At 44.5% G+C, this 27,458-nt stretch overlaps 1 protein-coding gene across 1 annotated transcript in view; it reads left to right on the top strand.

Annotated features, from left to right (window-relative positions):
• The window catches only part of LOC109402049 (carbonic anhydrase-related protein 10), a 451,175-nt gene that overhangs the window by 286,993 nt on the left and 136,724 nt on the right, over positions 1-27,458 (top strand). Inside the window, exon 3 of the mRNA XM_029855977.2 lies at positions 5,915-6,782. Within this exon, the coding sequence (XP_029711837.2) occupies positions 6,725-6,782 (58 nt within the window). The 5' untranslated portion in view covers positions 5,915-6,724. The remainder of the gene's footprint in view (positions 1-5,914; positions 6,783-27,458) is intronic.

The raw sequence follows: 27,458 nt of genomic DNA, 5'->3' as shown, positions 1-27,458 counted from the left end.
TTCCCCCAAAATTTAGCATGACTTTCTTAAACTCTCCTAAAACCAACCTTGAAAATCCTTTTGAGTTACAATTTCATTCATGCATCCTCGATCCATTACTTAGATGGAGATTTGAGAGTGATTCATGATTTTCAAGACCTTGCAAAGAGTATTTCAAAAACAACTTCTTCTTTGGATTCAGTTTTGGAAATAATTCAGGAGTTCTACACGGATTCTTTCATTCTGTTGCAGGAGTTTTTTTTCTCTTTATCAGGGAGTGTCTCCGCCCGAGGTTGGTTGGTTAACTAATTTGGTCATCAATTAAATTTTACAAAATTTTATATATTTGCTGCAATTTTTTCTAAACATTTTATAAAGTTTTCAATTTGTCGTAGCAATTATCAGTGAAATCTCCAGGAAACAAAATATCTGGTCGGAAAATGTCTAACTTACCTTACTTACCTTACCGATCAGGCCATGGTTGTTTGTCTCCAGTTCTGCACTCTGCGTAGGGTCCGCAGATCGTCCTCCACTTGGTCGACCCACCTAGCTCGCTGCGCTCCACGTCTTCTTGTACCGGTCGGATGTCTCTCGAGAACCATTTAAGTCGGGTTGCTATCCGACATCCTGATGACGTGACCCGCCCACCGTAGCCTCCCGATTTTCGCGGTGTGGACGATGGTTGGTTCTCTCAGCAGCTGATGCAGCTCGTGGTTTATTCGCCTTCTCTAAGTCCCGTCTTACATCTGCACTCCGCTGTAGATGGTACGCATCACCTTCCGTATTCGTGCATAATCTGCCATAACTCGGCACCAACATTTCAAAAGGGCGTAACTGCATTTACAACCAATGCCTTCTCATAAAGTTGTGGAGCGTACCCCACCCCTCTCGAACAATCCACTAGCACAAATAGAAAGATAAAATCCTCCTCTTTCGATTAATGGATGTGAATTGCGTGAGATGAATGAAATACGACCCACAGCTCTGTGAGAAGGCATTGGTAGTAAAAGCAGTTACGCCCTTTTGAAATGTTGGTGCCGAACTGTTCTCGATCGATTGTATCATACACCGATTTGAAATCGATGAACAAGTAATGTGTGGGGACGTTGTATTCACGGCATTTCTGCAACACCTGGCGGATGGCGAACATCTAGTCCGTTGTAGCGCGTTTATCCATGAATCCAGTTTGATATGGCCCCACGAACTCTCTTGCAACGGAGATAGACGGCGGCATAAAATTTGAGAGAGTACTTTGTAGGTAGCGCTCAGTAGTGTGATAGCGCGATAGTTCCCGCAATCCAACTTATCGCCCTTTTTTGTGGATGGGACACACGATACCTTCCATCCACTCCTCCGGTAATACTTCCCCTTCCCAAATCTTGGTAATGACCCAGCGCTTCTCCACTGTGTTTTAGTAACTCGCTTGGTAGTTGATTTGCTCCACCGGCTTTGTTGTTTTTCAACCGGCCAACCTCCTCCTCAATCTCTTGATGGCCAGGGGCCGGAAGTCTTTCGTCCTGTACACATACTCCTAGATCTGTTACCACGCCACCTTCGGTACTTGCAACATCGCCATTGAGGTGCTCATCGTAATGCTGCCGCCACCTCTCGACCACCTCACGCTCGCTCGTGAGAATATTCCCGTGATTATCTCGGCACATGTCGGCTTGTGGCACAAAGCCTCTGTGTGAGCGGTTCAGCTTCTCGTAGAACTTTCGTGTGTCCTTAGCGCGGTACAGCTCTTCCACACAGATCGAAAAAAGAATGTAAAATTGTGTGACATATGATGCACATGATTGGAGCGTGGGATATCACAGAAGTTTACATGACATATCATGTAAATGTCATAAAATATCATGTAAACTTACATGATATGTCATGTAATTCAGCATGGCTCTGAGTGTTTACATGACATATAATGCAAATTTACATGATATATCACGTAAACCATCATAACAGTAAGTTTACATGACTAAAAGGAAGTTTACATGACGTGTAAATCTCATTATTTTTATCTGTGCATCGCTTCGCGACCTCGTTCTTCCTGCTGGCGCTTCTTCATCCGGAAGACTGAGTTCTGCCTGTTCCACGCCTGTTGGTAACGTGCCTCGTTCGCTCTCGTACGGTGTTGCAGCATTCTCGCCCATGCTGCATTCTTCTCGTTTTTCAACTGTTCACATTCGCCGTCGTACAAGTCGTTTCTGTGATTCGGAGTCGCGAAGCCTAGTGCTGTAGCCGAGGTACTACCTATGGCGGATCGGATGTCTTTCCAGCCATCTTCAAGTGTAGCTGCGCCAAGCTGCTCTTCCATTGGTAGGGCCACTGCGTAGTCTTGAGCCACTTCTACGTTACGCAGCTGCTCGATATCAAGCCGCGGCGTTCGACTTCGACGCGTGGTGATAACTGTCGAAAGTTTTGAGCGCATGCGTACAGCGACTAAGAAGTGATCCGAATCTATGTTCGCAACTGCGGTATGTGCGGACATTGGTTATATCCGATAACAATTTACCGTCGATTAGAACGTGGTCGATTTGGTTTTCTGTTAGATGGTCGGGTGATCTCCAGGCGGCTTTGTGGATATCTTTGCGGAGGAAGAAGGTGCTTCGGACTACTATACCACGGAAGGCTGCTAGTGTTGGTTAAAACTCAAATTTTCAAATCTCATGATTGTGTTTTTTTTTTCACGCGCGATTCTAGACTCGCCAAACTTACCACCGAAAAAAACATGCATGAGTTGACTCGCGATTTCACTCATTGCTTTATTTCTTGGTGTTCTTATTATTTACATGTAAGTTTTTGGGATTATATGATAGAACAAAAGCGCACAATAACATTGAATGCCGTTCAAATTGATTTGGGTTTGTTTTACAAGCGAACGAGATTTCGGCGCTTGACTCGTGAGAGCGAGATTTCGACGCCATGATTCAGAATCGCGCGCGAGTTTGCTCCCGCAGGAGCGGTTTATGTGTCTGCTTTGAGTGTGATTTCACCAACACTAGAGGCTGCAAAGTTTACGCATCGCTGGCCGTTAAAGTGGAGCGGACCTGGTGTGATGGTTAGAACACTTGACTATCACGCCGAGGACCTGGGATCGAATCCCACTCCCGACAAACTCGCAAAATGTGAGTTCTTCCTTCGGAAGGGAAGTAAGGCGTGCGTCCCGAGATGAACTAGCCTAGGGCTTAAAATCTCGTTAATACAGATAAAAATAAAAAAAAAAAACATCGCTGGCCGTTCGATACGGCGTGCAGGCTGTTTCGCCCGATCACCGGTCTGTACATTTCCTCCCTTCCTACCTGCGCGTTCATGTCGCCGATAACGATTTTCACGTCACGCGGCGAGCAACCATCGTATGTTTGCTCTAACTGCGCGTAGAACGCTTCTCTCTCGTCATCAGGTCTCCCTTCGTGTGGGCAGTAGACGTTGATGATGCTGTAGACTAGGCCGTCCCTTATTTTGCAAAAATTGGAAATGTTATAAGTTCGTTAGTGGAAAATGATCGTTTTAGCTAAGAAATGATCGTGTCAAAATTTGAAGTCCGTATCTCAAGGCTTAGAGGTCCCTCAAGGGGCCTAAAGTTTTCAAAAATTGTATGGGACCAAAAAAACATGAAATTTTTTTCGACAAAAAATTTTGCTATTCTACTAAAACCGGTGATTTTAGGACCCTAAAGGGCCAAAAATGTGCTTAGATTTGTGATATCTCTACTCGTTTTTGAGTTATAGAACAAAATAGGGTAAGTTTCCTTCGGAATCTAAAAAAAATGGCCAAAAATGCTGATTTTTCGGTCGTTTTTTGTCAATATCTTGGAAACGAGTAGAGATATCGCAAATCTAAGTACATTTTTGGCCCTTTAGGGTCCTAAAATCACCGGTTTTAGTGGAATAGCGTATTTGTTTGTCGAAAAAAAATTCATGTTTTTTTGGTCCCATACAATTTTTGACAACTTTAGGCCCCTTGAGGGACCACTTAGCCTTGAGATACGGACTTCAAATTTTGACACGATCATTTTTTAGCTAAAACGATCATTTTTCACTAACGAACTTATAACATTTCTAAATTTTGCAAAATAAGGGACGGCCTACTGTAGACGCTGTAGTTGAAGAAACGGCCCTTAACTCTTAATAGGCACATCCTTGCGTTGATCGGCTGCCACACGTTGTCGCATCTTACCCAACACTAAATCCTGTTCCCAGTTCATCGGTAGTGCCACAGCTTTGGTAGAAGGTAGCCGCTCGATACCCGCTTTTCCACACTCTCTGTCCAGTCCAACAAAGTTCCTGCAACGCCACGATGTCGAAGTTGCGGGGATGTAGTTCGTCGTAAATAATTATTATTCTGTCACATCCTGAGAAACTTAGTGATGCAATTCCAAGTTCCAAGTTTTCAATCGTAGTCCTTATTTCGTCGCATGGGGCTTTGCCGATTGTATCGAGTCGTATTTTCTCCTATGTTATTCGCAGTGAATCAAAATTCAACCATCGCGCAACAATAACGACAATGTCGCAACCTGAATTTGTTGCGACATTCTACCCAATGCGACATAGGTTTGTCCCAACTTGAACAGAATAGGACAACGATCATGCACCACGAGTTTAGAGGTTTTTAAGACTTCCATTGTGATTTTTGAGCGGTAACTTCGAGTCGGTAAACATTGCAACACTGCTGAAGATGTATCATCAAAAAGTTTCGATTTTGGGTTGGTAATAATTGATTATTCACGAGTTGAAAAGTACGCAACAAATTCAGGTTCCGTTTTGTCTGCAACAAAAATTTTCGAAATCATGTCATTATCTGTTACCAGTAGGGATAAAGAATAATCGCCGCGCCTTCTTTGTTGCTTGTTTTGTGCCTCTTTTGTCTGACAATTCTCTTCACTGGTTATTCGCAATGGGGGTTTTTACGGGTGGCTTATTGGGCGTACGCCAACATTCCTGTCTCGCCTGAGGGCCATCGTGCCAGTTCTGTTTAACATCCCAACCAACACTGGGACGACCACGCTGATGAGGCTACCACCTTGGATCTAGCTGGGCGTGGTGCAGCGTTTCTTACTCAGCCGCTGGATGTCAGAACAGACGCTGTTTGAGCCGCATCTCCTTGGTGAACAGACGCTCGGGTCGTACCTCCTCAATCTAGCTGAAGTCAGAAGGACAACAGTGCCCAGCTAAGCACACAACTCTTAGCTGGCGGTCTTTGTCATCGCTTGACCTGTGGAAGCATGAGGTAGGAACTTGTGAGGACCAGAGCTATGTTGGACGCTCTTCTTATCGACTCACCGTTTTGTAGCCCTGTGAGCATGAACTGTACAAATATTGCTACACAAGACCCCTGATCACGCTTGCAAAAATATGACTCATAGATTTCACAAACTTATCCATGGTTTTCATTGTTTTCAGTAAGGGGTATATTGGGAATTTCTACCCCTTACCCCACATAGACTTTGGTTAAACAAAAAAATATGAGTAGAGCGTTGACCCTCCAAAAAACCAAATGGTTTATGACTTCTTCTCCTTCTTGGCCCAACTGGGATAAAGCCATGCTCCTGAGATTATTGTTCTATGAGTACTACCGCAGTTATTAATTGAAATCTTCCTCTTCCAATAACGATTTAGCATATGTGTATATATTTTGGCAGTGGCGAAGATACTCTATGCCCATGATAGACAAAAAAAAATGCTATGTTCGACCGGGATTAAAACTTGTCATTTTCAGCATGGTCATGCCTAGTTTGCCGTTTTGTTGAAATGGTCGTTATTTATATAAGGTCCCTAAATTCAAGGTTTCTTCAAACATGATAAGTTTTACAAATAACAGAATGTTTAAATTTCTTCATGACCAGTTTTTTTTATCATATTCCCAAAATAACCAACATGAGTGGCCCACTTTTCACGAACCATTTTTCTTTCTCTTCACATTCTACTCCCACAAAAAATAGGTCCACTCTTCCGGAACAACATCCTGCTGGGAATGCCACCACCACCACCGCCACCGTTGACACCATCTTAGTCGTCGTATGGAATTAGCCATCCCTCGTTCCAGCGGACAACACTAGTCCACCCACCATCCAGAAGTGTGCATCGAATGGCGAACCCTTCACCACGAACCACTCCGATGTCGACGCCGCTGAGCTTTCGCGAACCTCCACCACCGTCCACGACGACAGCAGAGCGATCACAACAGAGGCGGGCTCGGTGGTTCCAGCAGCGGTGCTGACCAAACTGCCTGTGGCGTGTTTTGGACCACGATGCCGTCGTCGTCCTTTCGGCAGCAGGTGGCATCCCTCCCAACAGCAGCGTCGGGGGTACGGCGAGCAAGTGGCGGCAGTAGACCAGGTGCGACTACAGCTAGAGAATCATCGGCAACGACGACGACGACGATAGTCAATTTAATCAAATTAACTCGACTCACTGAGGCTACCGACGACAGCGGAATGGTGGTACCAATGACGACGATACGTGGTTTATGAAGGTTGATCCTGTTTGGATGTTGTGTGGATATTCCTGTGTGTTTGTGTTTTTCTCTGTTCGGTGGACCCAATTGGTGGGATGTTCATAAACAGTGACCGTCGATGTGCTGACAATAACAGGAAATTGAGGAAAGTGTGAAAAAAGTTTATGAATAAAAAAGGAACAACGTGGTGTTGACATAGATATTTAAAAAGAGGGGGCAAAAAATAGAGTGCTTTATAGAGTGTAGATAAAGTTATACAGGAGATCCTAGCTAATTAATTGATTGAGGTGACGCGATGGGATTGGTGAGCTACGCGGCGGTACTGGCGTTGCTGCATCTACTGCAGCTTCCAGGTGAGTGAACTTTTCGTTTTTTTTTTCATTTGCTACTGAACTGGATGACTAACACAATGGGACTTATTGACCAAATTTAGATATTAAGTGAAATGAGGTATCGTAAGTATCATAACCCTTGCAAATGATTCAAATAATTAGACGAACATTAGAAAAGGGCCTATCTGCAAACATGTTTTTGTCTCTGTAGAACCCATCTGCATCTATCCACGCACATCAACACCCTTAACAGATAGCTTGAAGAACGCGCTTTCTGATAAGGGTGTTGCTGTGCGTGGATAGATGCAGATGGGTTCTACAGAGACAGAAACTTGTTTGTTTACAAGAAGCAGATAGGCCCTTTTCAAATGTTCGTCTGGTATAAACTTATTTAACCGTCCTTTGGCATTAGGGTCATTTTCGACCTAAAACGTCCACTTCGCCAGCGAGCTGCTGCCAACGTGATGCAAAAGGAAGGTTAAAATGTCTAAAATTCACGAAATACTCTTTTGAAGGTCGTGAAAACTTGTTTCCCAAATAACACATGATAACAATTGAACATTAGCGTGGGTCATAGAGGTGGTCTAGTGTGAATATTTAGAGCCCTTAGATCCTTCTTAACTACAAAAAGCCTACGAGCGGCCTTCAACCTAGCCGACGGCCCCTTTCTGGTTGTTGCGGGAGCAAATAGTTTTGAATCCTGTTGGGAATTGTACAAATTTTATATTTCATGTACCATTAGATTTTAGCTTCTTACCGAGACAGTCGGTCGTATGAATAAAAAGTAGCGAACTTCACTACTTGTAGTATCTACTCAGAAGTAAAATTTACAGAGTTGACCACATAGCTATGGAGTGTTACGTGAGAATCGTCTTGCGAACCCCTGTACATTTGTCTGACCAAATTAAGTATGTGTTTGCTGTAAGAGTCGGTACCTCTTCCACTTTCATCTCTCGCAACACTTGTCGTACATTTTCGGATTAAAGTAAATGTGTTTTTGTCTGAGACCTGTCAAGCTCCCGTGCTATCAATAACCAAAACATAGTGAAAACAAGTGATTGCACGGGCGCATCGAAACCAACTTTCTATTTCAATGTGAAAATCACTGAAGTTGTGAGTGTTTTTATATTGTATAATGTTATATTTTGTAATTGAACAGTAAATAATTGTAGCTTTGCAGCATGTGACAATTTATTAAGTTGAGTGTTGTTATTTGTCCTGCTGAAAGATCAGTGCCCACCGCGATTGTTTTCAACAATGGGGTTTTCCAGTTTTCAGCCACGGGAAAAGCGTTGATAATTTTATATCATTGCCAACGTTTCGATCCTTGGGTTGGATCTTTCTCAGATCTCAGATCGAGCTCTAAGGAAGATCCAACCTAAGAATTGAAACGTTGGCAACGATATAAAGTTATCAACGCTTTTCCCGCTTTTACTCCAGAAAAATCTGAATATTCGTACTTGAATAAAAAAACGAGAGCTCACAAATCAAGAACACATTCCCGCAACTCTGAGAAGAGGCTGCAAATTTTAGGTGGACGGGGATGAATCTTGGAGTTAAATTGGGAGTTTAATTTCCCACAAGGATTTCTCCAACAATTCCATCGGGATACTTCTTGAAATGCCTTCCAGAATTTCTCAAAAGATTCCTCCCTTTCACGACATTTTTCTCACCATTTCACATTAATGTCCTCTCACCACACAATCTATCACCTTACGAACACTATAAACAACCCCCCTATCCATGGATCGTATCACCGACCCAACGGTGACTCCCAGACCTCCCATCGGCGCCGTTATTGATCCAAAATGTATGAGCTGATTAAATTGCACTTTGAGAATGAGTGGAGTGTCCCAGCCCTTATTCATTTGGATCTCAGTGCGATTGGTACCAGCTCAGATCAATCACGGAGGAGCAACCATTGACATGTATAGTCAGATTTGAAACAAAAAATCATATTAATGTCCTCTCAGAGGTCTTCAGAGAAATCTGGCACATCCTACTCGAATTTTCAAAAGATTTCAGCCATTCTTTCAGCAATTCCTCCGTGCAAACCTTCCAGGATTCCTGAGTGCCAATCGATTTTGTCTGGTTTCTTGAAGAGATCTTGTACGATTCCTTTCTTAAGTATAGTCCCTTGCGCGATGTTTTTTTTTTAAAGTTTACACAGGAATTTTTCTCATGATATTTCTCAGGTGTTGTCGCGAGGTTTCTCTTAGAGTTTCTTCCGGCGATATCATTGAATTATTTTCTGCAATTCATATCTCAAAAGTTCTTCCAGATATTTCTCCCAGTAGTTATTCCTGAGATCTCTACTAAAGTTCTTCTTAAGATTTTCATGGGTTTTCTGTAGCAGTTCATCCCGCAATTTCTTTCAGAGGTATTTTGCGGAATCGTACCTACGATCCCGAACGGGTTTACTGCAGGAATTTTGCATGCAATTTTTTAAACAAAAAATCTCGTGAGCTTTTATCTAGAGTTTCTAGAGGTTCAAGAGGTTCTCTCGGGATTTCTCTTGAAGTTCTCTTTCAGAGTTTTACAGAGTTTATCCCAGCCTTTCTTCAAAGGTTTCTCCCGGGGTTGATTCAGCGTTCCTTTTGGGATTTGTTCAGGAGTTAATATTAATATTTTTTATTGGACAACCCACGATTGCATTCTTAGGTTCTTCTGGCTATTCCTTGTAGTTGTTTCCAGTGTTTTCCCATAATCCCTACCGAAAATTATCCCGGAATTATTTTTGGTGTCCCTCTTTGGGATTTCACTACTAATTACACAGTTTTTGATTTGGCATGCAGTCATTCAAATCAGAAGGAAACAGATTTAGTCTTATTTCCGACGTTTTGACGCAATATATTTTGACCCAAACTATTCCATGACAAAAAAAGAACTCTATGATTCCCAGAAGAAGGTAAAATACATTGCGCCGAAACGTCAAAAAATTGACAAAATCTGTTCTGATTTGAATGACTTCATGCCAAACCAAAAGTTGTGTGAATTCCAACAGTCGATAAACAAATTATAATAATTACATTGACAGATCTTATCCCGTTTTACCGGCAAAGGGGTTTCCTGGGCTTTCAGAGTACCCTGAAAGAAGTAGGTTTAAGGGGTGTTTTGAGGGGTTTCAGGAAATACGGCTTAAATTAAAATTTCAACGTGTTTAAGGTGGGCTTCAGGGGTATTCCAAGAAGCTTTTAGGGAGTTTAAAATTTGTTTTATAGAGAATAAGACTTTATCAAGAAGTTTAATGGGCATTTCAGACCGATTCAGAACCTCCAACATCGTACCTCGAACCCCCTTAAACGCTAATATACACCAGAAACCCTCCAAACCATGCTTACTCATCCTCCAATCCCTTGACAGCCCTAAATCTTCCTAAGACCCTACACACTTAATTTGGAATACCGTGTTCGGTAAATTTTTGACGAAAATAGAACAGCCGTATACAGCTATACTGCATTGTTTACCTTTTGCACCAGGTTTTGACAGTTGGTGTACTGAGCTTCAGTAAAATCGATTACCGAAGCTACCAAAATAGTTCTGCTGTTCTATTTTCGTCAAAAAAGTGCTGAACAGGCAATTCAGGATTGAGTGTGTATGAAACGCTGACACCCCATGAAGCTCCCTGAAACCCTTTTAGACAACCTGAAACGCCCCTTAAACTTTAAATGCCCTTAAATCTCTAGAAACCTCCTGAAATTCCCTCGAGCCTCCTATGGCGTCCCTGAGATCCACTGAGTTCCCCCTGAGCCCTCGTGTGTTCCTGTCACGCCCCTGAGACCACATCCGATACCCATGAGAGCCCCTGAAACTTTCTGAAATCCCCTAAAATCTCTCTGAAAATCCCCAGAAACCCCCTAAAACCGCACTGAGACCACGTAAACGCCCTCGATGGCCCCTGGAACCGCTCTAAATGCTTCTAAAACCTCCTAGATGTGGCTTTGTGTAATAGTTTACCTAGTACTAGTTTATTGTAGAACATATTCTCCCTTTAAACAGCAGTAGCCATTTTATCCTAGTTGACATTTTGACCTTTTGACCGTCAACCTTATGACTTTCGACCTTTTGAACTTCGACTTTTTGTCATAGAACCCTCTGGAAGATAACCCGGTAAGTGCTTTTGCAGAAACCGCGCTAAAACTCTTGCAAAAATTCTAGAAGGAACTCTGGTGAAAATCCTATAAACAACTCCCAGAAATCCCGGAAAAAAACGCTAAAATATCCCGGAAAGAACTCTGAGAGCAAATCAAGAAAAGTCCTGGATAGTTTCTTGGAAGAAACTCCTGAACTCTACAAAGAAACTCCAAGAAACCTTCAGGAATCCAAGGAAAAGCTGCGGGAGAAATTAACCCGGGAGCGGTCGCGTCATGTACTGAGTACACGCACCATGAAAAATGCACACATGTGGTACACAGCGTGAGCGCGGCGTCACTGCAGGTAGTCAAAGACGCGACTGCTCGAGGGTTAAAGGAAGAAGTCAGTGACAAAACCCGTAAGAGATCAAAAAAGGAATTGCGATAGAAATCCAAAGAAAAATTCCGTAACTCATACAAGAAATCTTCCTACATACAGTGTATCAAACAATTGTCCGTACAACCATTTTTTGGTCAAAATAATTTTTCATTCAAATGTTTATAACTTTTTTATACGTCTATCAAAAACGCTGAAGTTCTGACCATTCATAAACCATATATTGAAGCTCCATTGGTTAAATTTTGAGCGAGATCGAATAAGTTTAATGAAAGTTATAGAACTTTTAGTAAAACTTATAAGATTTTCAAACACATTTTTATAACATTATATCTCAATATGTACTCATTGAAACTTTTTCATTTTTTTTTGTGTTACAGCTTATTTCTAAGGCTTTCATATGCAGCTTCGTTTGAGGTTTGATATTCACTACCATAAATATGAAAAATCTGTATATGTTCAGAGTATTATTTGATTATTTATCATATTTTGATCAATAAAAGTGCCAAGTGTTTTCCACTTTTTTAAACTCTCTGGATGTAATATTTTTATACAGGACCTACTAAACTACATATATGGTTTATGAATGGTCAAAATTTCAGCGTTTTTGATTGACGTATGAAAAAGTTATAAACATTTAAATGAAAAATTATTTTGACCAAAAAAATGCTGTACGGACAATTGTTTGATACACTGTAGAAGTTCAGGAGAAATCCTCAGAAGATTCATGGAACAATTTATCAATCGATTTCCAAGCATATCCCTAAAAATATCTCTGAAGGAAATAGTAATCACTGAAAGAGTACTTCAGATCACAAGTTTTCTCCAGAGTTTACTAGTTTCCATCGAATTATTTAATATTCCAGATATCCATAAACTGCCCGTTTTAGAAACTTGACAACCGAGAGTAGCACAGACGATGGATTGAATACAAGTGATCGTGTCGTCTCATATCCCGGCGCTGGAAACTAGAAGCTATAAAGATTCTTGTCTACAATCTTCGCTGCCAGCGACATATGTTGGCCTTTTTGTGGGCTTCATGGTCGTACGATAAAGGGCGTCAGTCATCTGGCCGTTTCGTAAGCCTCGGAATGTGGGTTTGATTTCCACTCCAGTTGGCGAAAGCTTTTCGTCAAACGGAAAGAGGACTACGAAGAGCTGATCCAATGCAGTACGCAAGACGAGTGTGATCAAGAAGTGATCTTTGACGCAAATTGTGTTGTTTTGCAAATGTTATCCACCAGTTGATTTCCGAGAATGGCTACGCAGAGTTTCAATCGTGGAGTAGAATTGCCGCTTACTGGGGCGACGCGTGATTACTGATAAGGATCGTGGACTCACTTCCGGACAAGCTCTATACCCTTTGGAAAAAGCACCAACAAAACAATGCAGCTCAAACTATTCTCGTTTTCTCCGAATACCTATAGAAGTACTCGAATATCTGCTACTTATTGAGGCACGCAAGGACAATCATCTTGATTGGAAAGGTTCTAGAAGACCTTCATGCCAATCTAATTTCTCCTGCCATAGTTGCTGAATAAACGTCTTTGCGCTTATCATCACTGCACCTACAAGGCCCAACGGGTCTAACCGCTTGGACATCTCCGAAAGTGCAGTATGCTTCGTCATCTTCGAAATATTCTAAAACTCTGAAGCTTTGAATCTAAAATTGTTTACAACAACGTTTTATCTTCAGGAATACGTTCCAGAATGTTTGGATGATTAGCGCTCCACTTTCAGAGAGGAAACCCGATTCATTCGAAAAATCCATTTATAACTGTTTGTTGGTTTCTAGCAAAGCTTCGACAGTGGTGGCTCCAGTGAGGAAATCATCAACGTAGCAGTATTCAAATGGTAGATCTTCCATGGCACGGTTTCACAGATTTCCTCAGGAAATCCGATGTAGGCTTCGGTCATTGCGATGAACTAGAATCTGGAGAAATATCTTTTCCACGACCGCATTTATGACGAACCGGTGAAAATGAAGTTGATCACTGTGCGTATCATGAAATATATGATTCATATATGGTTAAAATAGGCCTACAGTAAGGAGAAGATCGTTCAGAGAGATTTGGTTTCTGCTTTTAGATGAGCCTTCGAAGACCAAACTAACACTCGTTGTCGACGATTCTGGGCCAATTACTGTATAATAAGGCAGGAAATACTGGGGTAACCTCCTATATGTGACCGAGCCGTTTGTACTCCTATGCCGCATTTCATCGGGGCAAAAACGTCTTTCTATGGCAGAGAATCGGCGAGCACCAGCGCTCCAGGTATCTCTAATCGACGGTGAGAGTTTCTCTTTAAGAGGAAGGTCTACTACCTACCGGCAATCGCTGTTCCGACAGTGCGTGACGAAACACCGACAGTTTTTGTAGATAGCACATCGATATGTTTTTATCATCGCCCACTTTTATATCCCAGTTAATTGCTAAAGTTCTTGGTGACGGCAACAAGAACGTCTATGACGAATTAACGCTTTGAGTAGAATCATTTTTTTTTGGTTCGGAGCATAAACCACTGCGACCAAAGTTTGATCTATTGTGGTATATCCCGTGTCCTTTGTATAGCGCATGTCGTATTATTTTATCGCCATTGAGAAGTTATAAACATAAAGTACTAGCTGTACCCGGCAAACTTTGTCTTGCTTACTGCGTTTTTTGACGTTTCAAGTCCCTAGTCTAGTCCAAGTCCCCGTTCAAAATGCACGAAAACCCGATTTTCAAAAAACTCTCAATTTTCCATGTTGTCTCATAAACCTTCCTTGGGTGAAAACTAGCAGAACAAAACTCAAACGATCCAAATCGCACCATCCGTTCGCAAGTTATGCGCGGTCCCACGTATGCCACTGCATTTATATATATATATATATATATATATATATATATATATATATATATATATATATATATATATATATATATATATATATATATATATATATATATATATATATATATATATATATATATATATATATATATATATATATATATATATATATATATATATATATATATATATAGATAGATAGATTCGGTTTTGTTACAGAAGTCATTTTCAACTTATTCGCAAGAGAGGATTCTGATTGATAAGTTCCGCGCGGGGAACCTTTTTTTTTAATTCTCCATAGTAGGGTTTGTGTGCCATCAGTAATCTCATGCTCCCAATTTCATCCTATTCGAAAACAAGCGATTACGGCACCGATTGAATCCGTTCTTTTTGTTTTCATGGGTGCTCACTTCTAACAAAAAATACAAAAATAAGAAACAAAACAAACAGTGCCTCAATCCTTTGTTTTTCGTAGGATGAAAATGGGAGCCACATGCTTAATAAGGGAACCAATACCCTAATTCCCATATAAACCTATTTTGCTTTTGGGCCACCATTAAATCACCACCGAAATGACTGAAAATTTGACAGGACTCTAGTTTTGCACCAAGGATTGCAATGAACATATGGGAGCTTTGAATTTTTGACATGTTTAAAGTCTGAACTGCCCCAATCGGAACCCTAGTTTTTACTGTTTCAAACTGTGAACACCGAATAAAAGATTAGGAATACTAATCCATTTGTCCTTGTTTCAAGATCTATCTCGGCCACTCCTAAAACCGAGACCTATCACTTTCAACAAGGTGTGAAATGTAATAAGGACCAAAATGTTTTCCTTTGATTACTAAGTTATGCTGTTCCACTAGTTGGAAGCAGTTAGGACTAGGGTTCGGTTGGGTAGATCCTTCTCCGCAACGCAACCCAAACGGGCTCCGTTAAAGATCGAGCATATTGCAAACCCTCTCAACCATTCATCCCTCAGCACGGGTCGCCTGACACTTTGGATTGGGGTTACCTGTTTGATGGACTTTTACCCCGGAACATGTTATCCGTAGTGCTATTCTAAGCTGGAAGCCACACGGGCAATCCCTGAAGGAGTTCCTGGAGGTATCGCTGTAGGAGTTCCTGAAAGAATCCCTGAAGGAGTTCCTGCTGGAATTCATGAAAGAGTTCCTACAGGCATCCTTGAAAGAGTTCGTGGAGGAATCCCTGAAGGAATTCCTGGTGGAATCCCTGAAGGAGTCCCTGGAGTAATCCTTGAAGGAGTTCCTAGAGGAATTCCTAAACGAGCTGCTGCTGTATTCCCTGAGGGAGTTCCTGGAAGAATCCCTGAAGGTCCTGGAGGAATTCCCTGAATTCCTAAACGAGCTGCTGGTGTAATCCCTGAAGGAGTTCCTGGAGGAAAATAAGGATTTCTCCCGTATTTTTATCCAGGATTCTTCCTTGTATTCCTTACGGCAGCCTTTCGCCAATTTCTTCATCGACGCGTGTATTTCTTAAGGAGCTGATGGGTCGCGACCCATAGTTTGCGAAAGGCGGCCTTACGGGATTTTTTCTTGGAATTCTACCGCAATTCCTTCATTAAATTATTACGCAGATTCTGTCTGAATTCTTCCTGCGATTTCTCCCGTTACTTTTCTTTGAATTCCTGCAGGTTTGTCGAAGTTTATTTCTAGAGTTGTCCTGGAGTTTCTCCCAAGATTCCATCCAGGGGTTTTCCTTGATTTGCTCCTCGAGTTCTTTCTGGGATTTTTCCGTGTTCTTTCCGGGATTTCTGAGAGTTGTTCATGGAATTTGTATCAGAGTTCCTTCTAGAATTTCTGCAGGAGTTTTTAGCGGGTTTTCTGCGAAAGCACTTCGCGGCATAACTTCCAGAATTTCTCGGAAACCCTATCAAAATTTTCCTAAAACTGTTTCGGGAATAGTTTTTCTGTTTTTTTTGGGAAACTTTCCAACAGTTTCTTCACGGGTTCTTACGATCCTTCTGTAGCACTTCTTATCCAAGTTTACCTTAGAAATTCTTGCAAGATTTCTTCAGTAGTTCCCCTGAAAATTTCTCTTAAATACTTGCAGACTTCTAGGGAGTATTAAGAAACAGAAAAGGAGGGTCAGAGAGTGGCTACTTCAGGGGTTTCATAGTGTTCAAAAAGGGTTTTGGGGTGTTCCATGAAACTTGCATAAGTTCACACCCATAAGATTTTGGGTAGCTCAGGGGGTACCAGAGGACTTTCAAAGTTTCTGGAAGAGTTTCAAGGAGGATATGAGCTTTAGGGGTTTCAGTTGTTTTTAGGAAATTTTAGGGTTTTATTAGACGGCGTTAACGGCAATTTCAGAGGAGCTTCAGAGACGTTGTCGGGGATCTCGAAGTATTCAGCAGGTTTTAGGATTATTTCGATGAGTACCAGGGGTTCAAAGGGTATCAAAGCTAGTCACAGGGAGTTTCAGGGGTCTCAGATGGTTTAATGGGGTTTTCAGGGGCGTCTTACGAAGTCTCAGGAAAGGGGGGGGGGGGGGGGTTAGGTATTTTCAGGAGGATTCAAAAAGGATCAGAAGGCTTTCAGAGGTTTATAGGTGTTTGAGGGGGATTCTAGGGGTTTTCAGGGAGTCTCGGGGATTTCAAGGGTATTCGAGGGGGCCTAATGTGCATGTCAGGAGATCTCTAGGAGGCTCAGGGGGAATTCAGTGAGTTTCGTCCGCAATTTCCCAAGGCTCCATGTTCTCAGGCATTGGCGCTGCACGATTCGAACATAAGTAAGCACCCCTTGGCTTGTGATGTATGTACGCTATAATGATTCCAGAATGGTTAACTAATTGATTTTAACAACCCTTACGAGTAGGACCACCTTTTAGGTTAAGTTTTAGAATTACTTAATTGAATAGCCTTGATCTGTCTATCTGTCCTTCTGTCTGTCTATCTGTCTATCTGTCTATCTGTCTATCTGTCTATCTGTCTATCTGTCCTTCTGTCTGTAATGCTTGCATGCAAGTTGGTAAAATTTGCAAACAAGTGCTTGGTATTGAGATGATGACCAAGGGTAGAGGGTTAGGGTAGAGGGTAGAATAGAGGGTTAGGGTAGAAGGTTAGGGTGGAGGGTTAGGGTAGAGGGTAGGGTAGAGGGTTAGGGTAGAGGGTATGGTAGAGGGTTAGGGTAGACGGTAGGGTTAGGGTAGAGGGTAGGGTAGAGGGTTAGGGTAGAGGGTTAGGGTAGAGGGTTGGGTAAAGGGTTAGGGTAGATGGTAGGGTTAGGGTAGAGGGTAGGATAGAGGGTTAGGGTAGAGGGCTAGGGTAGAGGGTTGGGGTAGAGGGTTAGGGTAGAGGGTAGGGTAGAGGGTAGGATAGAGGGTTGGGGTAGAGGGTTAGGGTAGAGGGTTAAGGTAGAGGGTAGGGTAGAGGGTAGGGTAAAGGGTTAGGGTAGAGGGTATGGTTAGGGTAGAGGGAAGAGTAGAAGGTAGGGTAGAGGTTTAGGGTAGAGGGCTAGGGTAGAGGGAAGGGTTAGGGTAGAGGCTAGGGTAGAGGGTAGGGTAGAGGGTTAGGGTAGAGGGTTAGGGTAGAGGGTAGGATAGAGGGTTAGGGTAGAAGGTTAGGGTAGAAGTTTAGGGTAGAGGGTAGGGTAGAGGGTTAGGGTAGACGGTAGGGTTAGGGTAGAGGGTAAGGTAGAGGGTAGGGTAGAGGGTTAGGGTAGAGGGTTAGGGTAGAGGGTAGGGTAGAGGGTAGAATAGAGGGTTAGGGTAGAAGGTTAGGGTAGAGGGTTAGGGTAGAGGGTTAAGGTAGAGGGTAGGGTTAGGGTAGAGGGTAGGGTAGAGGGTAGGGTAAAGGGTTAGGGGAGAGGGTATGGTTAGGGTAGAGGGAAGAGTAGAAGGTAGGGTAGAGAGTTAGGGTAGAGGGCTAGGGTAGAGGGTAGGGTTAGGGTAGAGGCTAGGGTAGAGGGTAGGGTAGAGGGTTAGGGTAGAGGGTTAGGGTAGAGGGTTAGGGTAGAGGGTAGGATAGAGGGTTAGGGTAGAAGGTTAGGGTAGAAGTTTAGGGTAGAGGGTAGGGTAGAGGGTTAGGGTAGACGGTAGGGTTAGGGTAGAGGGTAGGGTAGAGGGTTAGGGTAGATGATTAGGGTAGAGGGTAGGGTTAGGGTAAAGGGTAGGGTAGTGGGTAGGGTAGAGGGTAGGGTAGAGGGTAGGGTAGAGGGTAAGGGTAGAGGGCTAGGGTAGAGGGTTAAGGTAAAGGGTAGGGTTGAAGTAGAGGGTAGGGTTAGGGTAGAGGGTAGGGTAGAGGGTTAGGGTAGAGGGCTAGGGTAGAGGGTAAGGGTAGAGGGTACGGTAGAGGGTAGGATAGAGGGTTAGGGTAGAGGGTTAAGGTAGAGGGTAGGGTTAGGGTAAAGGGTAGGGTAGAGGGTAGGGTAAAGGGTTAGGGTAAAGGGTTAGGGTAGAGGGTAGGGTAGAGGGTAGATAAGATGAGATGAGATGAGATGAGATGAGATGAGATGAGATGAGATGAGATGAGATGAGATGAGATGAGATGAGATGAGATGAGATGAGATGAGATGAGATGAGATGAGATGAGATGAGATGAGATGAGATGAGATGAGATGAGATGAGATGAGATGAGATGAGATAAGATGAGATGAGATGAGATGAGATGAGATGAGATGAGATGAGATGAGATGAGATGAGATTCCTCCTGAAAAGTTTTCCAATAGTTCCTTAAAGTTTCGTTTGAGAGATAATCCTAGCAGCTCTTTCTGGGATTAGGAAGGATTATTTATTGAGTTCCTTTAGGGACTCCTCCCTAGGTATTCTGCTGAAATTCTGTTTATGATTCCTATTAAATTTCAATCAGATTTATCTTGAATTTTTCAGTGATCGCTCCATGGGTTCCATCAGGGATATCTCCAGAAGTTCCTCCACTGATTAGTTAAGGAGTTCCGTAAGGGATTAGTCCAGGACTTCATTTAGAGATTACTCCAGGACATGATTCAGGGGTTTGTCTAGGAGCTCTTTCAGGGATTCCTCCAGGAGTCACTTCAAGGATTATTTGACGAGTTCCTTCAGGTATTGCTCCTGGAATTTCTTCTAAAATTCCTCTTAAATTTCAGTCAGAGATTTCTCCACGAGTTTCTTCAGAGATCTCTCCAGAAGTTCCTTTAGAGGCTCATCCAGGAGGATTTTGTGATTTCTCCAGGAGTTCAGTCAGCGAAGAACTTCTTTCAGTGATACATATAGGAGTTCATACAGTAGTTGCTTCGAAAGCCCCTAGCCAGATCTCTACAGAAGTTCCGCTATGGACTCCTATAGAAGTTCGATTAGGGATTACAGGTCGGACTCGATTATCCGGGGATTCAATTAACCGGGGGCCCGATTATCCGGGGCTCGATTATCCGGAAAAAATGGCTCGATTATCCGGGGAAAAGTTTGTTTTTGCTTTGTTTACAAATTTTTAGATTATAATATGTCAAAAAATTTTATAAACATCAAATACAACACCTGTAAATAAGATTTAACCTATTTAAAAATTGTTTTTATTTTTTCACATTTTTCAGATAAAATTTCCTTTTTAAAAAACATAGTTATAATTATACCAGACGTTAAGTTTAGGCACTACAACGTCATGTATGTAAGCTTCTATGTTTAAGGAACAGGTTTTGATTGAAGAAAATCAAAAATAAATGAAAAGAAGCATGGCTCGATTATCCGGGTGATTCGATTATCCGGGGTGAAATAATTTTGGAGTCACCCGGATAATCGAGTCCGACCTGTACTTCACGAATTCTTTCAAGGATTCCTGCAGAAGTTCTTTTAGGGGGCATCCATAAAGTACATCACGCTCATGGGGTGGGGCGGGGGGAGGTGGGTACTGAAAGTGTGACAAGCAATGTACAGTCGAACCTCCATGAGTCGATGTTCCTTGACTCGATATCGACTCATGGAGGTATTTTTTTTTTCATACTGAAAAATAATTTCTGGCTTACTAGGATGGCCACACCCCCCCAAAAAAAGCTTCCCAAAGGATTTTTGTTCCACGACTCGATGTTTCCATGAGTCGATGCCATCGACTCGATGGTCCCTTCAATATCGACTCATGGAGGTTTAACTGTATTTTGCATATGAAAAACCCGTTCGAAGGTACGGAGGGTCTAAAATTTTGCGTGACGTACTAAATGGATGCACCCTTAGAGATTCCTCTTGGAATTCCATCAGAAATTCCTCTATCTATTCCATCGGGGATTCTACCTATAATTCCTTAGGTGATTCCTAATTTGAACTATGTCAAACTAAAAATTCTACGCTGTTTACAACCGCTGGGGAACATGCGGCGAAGCCGCATATAGAGGATTGAGGAAACAAGGCGGCAGCAGGCCGCCGAAGTTTCCGATATCCGACGCGCCGTGTTTGCATCGGTTCGGTTCTAGGCAAACCGCAGATCCAAGATATTGCTCGGTATAATGCAAACAGAGATGTTATCCTTATTTTTAGTCCGACGAGCGTTAGCGAGTTCGGACAGCAAGCGATTTCTCGGTCTATTGCACGCATAGTTTTTTAACGTCTCTCTAATCTATCATGTGCCATTCGGCATTTTGTTTTCTTTAATTTTCTATTAACGGATTATATGATAATTTCTTCAAAACATTTTTTCTATATTTTCTTAATATGAATTTTCAAATATGTTTGTCAAAAAAAAATCTTGGCAGCACTTTTTTATGATAATTGCAAACATGTTTATTACATTGTTTTCATTGCTTAATATTTAATTCTGTTTTTTTTATTGAAAATTTATTGTGCATTTTTTATTAATTTGTGTTTGATTCCAACATTTTTTCATGCAGTTTTAGGAGAGGGATTAATCGAATATAGTTTTATCCAAAAGTGCACACAAAATACGAATTGGAGAAGCAGGCTCAATTCCAAAGGGAGCAGTATGTCAAGAAAAACACAATATTGATGGTTATATTCTTGAAACAAAACAAAAAAATGGTGAAAAAAGAGCAAACTGCTGACGGGCGCCACGGCGCCTTCATATTCACTAGTTGTAAATAAATCTCCATGGGCACAGATTAGATATTTGGTCCAGCCTCAATGCATGAAGAAATAGTAAGCTTACGGAATCTTAAAAAAATCATGTGGAAATGTAGTTTTTGCTCACGCCGCCTTCGCTAAGCCAAGCTTGTTCAAGTCTTCATTGTACTCTCAACCATCTCTATGAACCGACGATAATGAAATTATTTCGCCATTCCCCTCGATTCTTCATTTTCAGTGAACCTAGTGCACTAAACTCCCATTCGTCACATCGCGTAGATGAACAAACATAGATGGGGCAGATAGTAACTTTGTAGCAAGTAAAAAGCGAATCCCGGTTTTAGTGGCCTGTGCCTGTCCGTCCGTTCGTTCAGTCCAGTCCAGACAGCTTGCCCGGTGTCATGCAAACAGACCTTCCACAGTGCTCCGACAGCAGACACCACACCGGACGAATGCAACTTTTTACATTTCCGCACAACCCACAGCAGACCGAAGAAGAGAATGATTTGAGTCACGCTTCCTGCTACACCTTCCACACCGATGGAGACGACGTCGACGACGACGACGACGACCACGACTAGGTATGACCACGGCGAAGGTAACCATGTGCAACCATCGCTATGAGGTGACGTCACCTGGATGACTGCTGCCGCACACCACCAGGTCCTGGTGAAAACAATGTTCACGGCCAACCGCCGGATAGTGGTGGCGTTCCTCTCCCGCGGGTGTGAAATATTGCCCGTAATATCTTTTTATGGCATTCATTAGCTCTCGTGGAATCGTCCTCGGTCGTTCGTTCGTTCGTTCGCTCGTCTATGGCTGTTGGCTGCAAGGCAGCACACGGTTGCATTGAAACCGCGATTTGTACCACCATCGCCGCACCGCACCCGGGGAAGTGATGCCAGATTGCTTTTACGATTTGTGCTGCTTCCGTCGTGTTCATGGAGTATATACCTAGTTCAAATTCACTCGCTACAATAATAGCATAATGCAAGCGCATAGTTCTTTGATGAGCTTTGCGGGGCGTCATGGCGCGCCGTAGACACGGTGCGCACGTTTACATAGCGAGGTAGACTATGGTCTACAAAGCAATAACAGAACGTACCGTAAGCTGGGGAGAAACTGTTTACTATACCATTCAGATCAGCCTTCCTGTGGGATTCCGGGAGAAAATCCCCGTGGGATTCCGGGAGGAAGTCCCCGTGGGATTCCGAGAGGAAGTCCCTGCGGGATTCCGAGAGGAAGTCCCTGCGGGATTCCGAGAGGAAGTCCCTGCGGGATTCCGAGAGGAAGTCCCTGCGGGATTCCGAGAGGAAGTCCCTGCGGGATTCCGAGAGGAAGTCCCTGCGGGATTCCGACAGGAAGTCCCTGCGGGATTCCGACAGGAAGTCCCTGCGGGATTCCGACAGGAAGTCCCTGCGGGATTCCGACAGGAAGTCCCTGCGGGATTCCGACAGGAAGTCCCTGCGGGATTCCGACAGGAAGTCCCTGAGGGATTCCGACAGGAAGTCCCTGCGGGATTCCGACAGGAAGTCCCTGCGGGATTCCGACAGGAAGTCCCTGCGGGATTCCGACAGGAAGTCCCTGCGGGATTCCGACAGGAAGTCCCTGCGGGATTCCGACAGGAAGTCCCTGCGGGATTCCGACAGGAAGTCCCTGCGGGATTCCGACAGGAAGTCCCTGCGGGATTCCGACAGGAAGTCCCTGCGGGATTCCGACAGGAAGTCCCTGCGGGATTCCGACAGGAAGTCCCTGCGGGATTCCGACAGGAAGTCCCTGCGGGATTCCGACAGGAAGTCCCTGCGGGATTCCGACAGGAAGTCCCTGCGGGATTCCGACAGGAAGTCCCTGCGGGATTCCGACAGGAAGTCCCTGCGGGATTCCGACAGGAAGTCCCTGCGGGATTCCGACAGGAAGTCCCTGCGGGATTCCGACAGGAAGTCCCTGCGGGATTCCGACAGGAAGTCCCTGCGGGATTCCGACAGGAAGTCCCTGCGGGATTCCGACAGGAAGTCCCTGCGGGATTCCGACAGGAAGTCCCTGCGGGATTCCGACAGGAAGTCCCTGCGGGATTCCGACAGGAAGTCCCTGCGGGATTCCGACAGGAAGTCCCTGCGGGATTCCGACAGGAAGTCCCTGCGGGATTCCGACAGGAAGTCCCTGCGGGATTCCGACAGGAAGTCCCTGCGGGATTCCGACAGGAAGTCCCTGCGGGATTCCGACAGGAAGTCCCTGCGGGATTCCGACAGGAAGTCCCTGCGGGATTCCGACAGGAAGTCCCTGCGGGATTCCGACAGGAAGTCCCTGCGGGATTCCGACAGGAAGTCCCTGCGGGATTCCGACAGGAAGTCCCTGCGGGATTCCGACAGGAAGTCCCTGCGGGATTCCGACAGGAAGTCCCTGCGGGATTCCGACAGGAAGTCCCTGCGGGATTCCGACAGGAAGTCCCTGCGGGATTCCGACAGGAAGTCCCTGCGGGATTCCGACAGGAAGTCCCTGCGGGATTCCGACAGGAAGTCCCTGCGGGATTCCGACAGGAAGTCCCTGCGGGATTCCGACAGGAAGTCCCTGCGGGATTCTGACAGGAAGTCCCTGCGGGATTCTGACAGGAAGTCCCTGCGGGATTCCGACAGGAAGTCCCTGCGGGATTCCGACAGGAAGTCCCTGCGGGATTCCGACAGGAAGTCCCTGCGGGATTCCGACAGGAAGTCCCTGCGGGATTCCGACAGGAAGTCCCTGCGGGATTCCGACAGGAAGTCCCTGCGGGATTCCGACAGGAAGTCCCTGCGGGATTCCGACAGGAAGTCCCTGCAGGATTCCGACAGGAAGTCCCTGCGGGATTCCGACAGGAAGTCCCTGCGGGATTCCGACAGGAAGTCCCTGCGGGATTCCGACAGGAAGTCCCTGCGGGATTCCGACAGGAAGTCCCTGCGGGATTCCGACAGGAAGTCCCTGCGGGATTCCGACAGGAAGTCCCTGCGGGATTCCGACAGGAAGTCCCTGCGGGATTCCGACAGGAAGTCCCTGCGGGATTCCGACAGGAAGTCCCTGCGGGATTCCGACAGGAAGTCCCTGCGGGATTCCGACAGGAAGTCCCTGCGGGATTCCGACAGGAAGTCCCTGCGGGATTCCGACAGGAAGTCCCTGCGGGATTCCGACAGGAAGTCCCTGCGGGATTCCGACAGGAAGTCCCTGCGGGATTCCGACAGGAAGTCCCTGCGGGATTCCGACAGGAAGTCCCTGCGGGATTCCGACAGGAAGTCCCTGCGGGATTCCGACAGGAAGTCCCTGCGGGATTCCGACAGGAAGTCCCTGCGGGATTCCGACAGGAAGTCCCTGCGGGATTCCGACAGGAAGTCCCTGCGGGATTCCGACAGGAAGTCCCTGCGGGATTCCGACAGGAAGTCCCTGCGGGATTCCGACAGGAAGTCCCTGCGGGATTCCGACAGGAAGTCCCTGCGGGATTCCGACAGGAAGTCCCTGCTGGATTGCGAGAGGAAGTCCCTGCGGGATTCCGAGAGGAAGTCCCTGCGGGATTCCGAGAGGAAGTCCCTGCGAGATTCCGAGAGGAAGTCCCTGCGGGATTCCGAGAGTAAGTCCCTGCGGGATTTCGAGAGGAAGTCCCTGCGGGATTTTGAGAGGAAGTCCCTGCGGGATTCCGAAAGGAAGTCCCTGCGGAATTCCGAGGGGAAGTCCCTGCGGGATTCCGACAGGAAGTCCCGGCGGGATTCCGACAGGAAGTCCCGGCGGGATTCCGACAGGAAGTCCCTGCGGGATTCCGATAGGAAGTCCCTGCGGGATTCCGATAGGAAGTCCCTGTGGGATTCCGAGAGGAACTCCCTGTGGGATTCCGAGAGGAACTCCCTGTGGGATTCCGAGAGAAAGTCTCTGCGGGATTCCTGTAAAAGTTTTCTGTTGTATTCAAATTTTTGGTCTTTGTAATACAAAATAAACTACCCCTGCTAGACGGTACCACACAGGTGATGCATGGCTTTAAATCAGTTTTGATTTCTTCTGTTACAAATGACCCGCACGCGACATCGTGAGGGATTAGAGCGCGCCACACCACCGGTTTATAGCACGAATTTCCAGTGGGACAATTGATGGTGGCGGGTCCTTCCGCTGCTCGACTGTTGCCATCATGAACAACCAATAGAGACTCATAGTAGTCTCCACTGGAATGCATTTTTAGCTGCAAACAGCTGGACACCGCGAAACACTCCCGAAGCAATAAAACCCCCGTAAAACGCACATTATTTCACTTTCCGACGACGGTGGTGGTCGGTGGTGGCAGCGACGATGGGAAATGTTTTCTGCCTGAATAATGAATGAACCGTAAATGCCGGAAAGTGAGCTGTGGGGTAATAATTCCGATGCCACTAAAACTGTCCCTTATCCGTCGAGCTCACGTCCTCGCTGCGCTGGCTGGGGTTCTTCCTGGCTTCTCCAGATATTCTACAACGCGCCACAACGCTTGAAAGTTTATGACAAGTAGGTATAGGTATGGAAAATGTATGAATATTGCCTCCGGCTCCAGTTCGCCGACCAGCTCCAAATGGAAATGATGATACATTTGTGGGATTGTTGAAATATACGGTTTATGATATGGTGGCAGTTGCTATCTACGTACGTTGCTTCCGCCGCACCGTCTTGGAATCTGTTGCTCATGTTCTGATGCCTCGGAGGCAACAGGAAAGCAAACCATTATTTCTTGGTTTCAGTTTCAGGAAGCGCGGAGATAGGGAAGGCCGATTTGCATGTCTACCGATTCATGTTTTATTGTAGAATTTCTTAAGAAGTTGTTGATCAGAAGCAACTCTTCAGTGTTTCGGTAATATATCCGTTAGTGGCATTACCGAATAAATTTATTGTGCATTTTGTTACTGAATTCATCGTGGAATACCTTATGAAAGAAATTCCGTATATTATTTCTGAATGTCCGGGAGAAATCCCGGAGGCATTCCTGGATGAAGTTCGAGAGGAATACCAAAATATCATTTTATTCATTGGAACTCCTGAAGGAGCCCTCACTTTTCGGAGGAGGTTTTTGATAAGTTGAAAAAAAAACCTTTTTCGCTATTCAAGGCTTGAATTAACACATTTTTAAATGATCGAATGCCATAAAAGAAACAATACACACAATTGAAAAAAAGACCAACAATAATCGATGAAACAACCGGCGCATTATTGCCATCAACGGCAATAAAACAGGAAGCCATTATGATAATCATGCGGAGAAGACGGTGCCGGGGAACGGCTTCAAACCCGGGCGGGCGTCATTTACGCGCGTCAATGTTGATTAACCCTTTTCACAAGTGGACAACATAATGGATTATTCTGGATTGGGGGCGAGGAAGCGAAGCGCCAAGCCATGTTTGTATACATTCCGAGTCGGACATCGAAACAAACACGCACGCACGCTACCTCTTTGGATCTCGAAATTAAAATGCACAATCGAAAATCACGTGCGAGTAATAATGACCACATCCCGCGCCCGGGCCGGGCCAGACCCTAGTCGGGTCGATCGATAAATGTGTCAATTTTAAGCCTCGATTGTTAATGGCACCGTTTGAAAGCGAGGGGTTTTGCTTTTATGTGTTAAGTGCTTCAATTGGAACGATTAAAAATCGAGTGATTTTTTTCTGCAATTATGGGTGCAAACTTGTACAGGGTAGCCATTTTGCCATGATCAAGGAATAACACGTCTTTCCACCGATAACTGATACTGATAACTTAGCAGCTTATTCTCACAAATCGGATATTGAAACAATTTGTCTTAACTGAAAAAGACAACCAATTTCCACGAGTATTGAAGTTTATGAAGTGTTATACGTACAGTCAGGTATTTTTTCACGCGGTTTCTATTTACATGGCCGCATAAATGCAAACTCCATACAATTTTTTGCCATCGTCTTATTATTGCATGATTCGTCAAGAAATCGCGACACGCGGTTTATGGAATTTTTAACAGTTTTTTTACACGGTACGTATCCTCCGCGTAAAAAAAACTGACTGTACTCTTGTACGGGGTAGGACAGAACTTGTTATCATTTTTTTTATCCGCTTTTGCTCGTTACGGCCCAATTGGAATACACACGGACACGTTTAATGTTTCCAGTGAGCTATTTGCTCTTTGAAGGAAGCACGACATTAGACAACGGACTAGCATGCACCGCCCAGTGGCACAGCCAAAAACTTTTCTTGACAGCTGCGGCGGGAATCGAACCCGCGCTCCTTAGCACGATGCGACCAATGACTTGATGACCACGACCACGAAGTCACATAACTTGATGATTACCGTCAAGGCACCATTCACCGTGGATCAAATAAGGGCTGTCATTTGACACCAGTCTTATAAACATTGTTGGTGCCGCTTTTAATTGCCTTCATTAT

This window comes from Aedes albopictus, chromosome 1 (genome assembly GCF_035046485.1).
Source record: "Aedes albopictus strain Foshan chromosome 1, AalbF5, whole genome shotgun sequence".
Taxonomy (NCBI): domain Eukaryota; kingdom Metazoa; phylum Arthropoda; class Insecta; order Diptera; family Culicidae; genus Aedes; species Aedes albopictus.
This window is presented reverse-complemented; position numbering and strand designations above follow the sequence as displayed.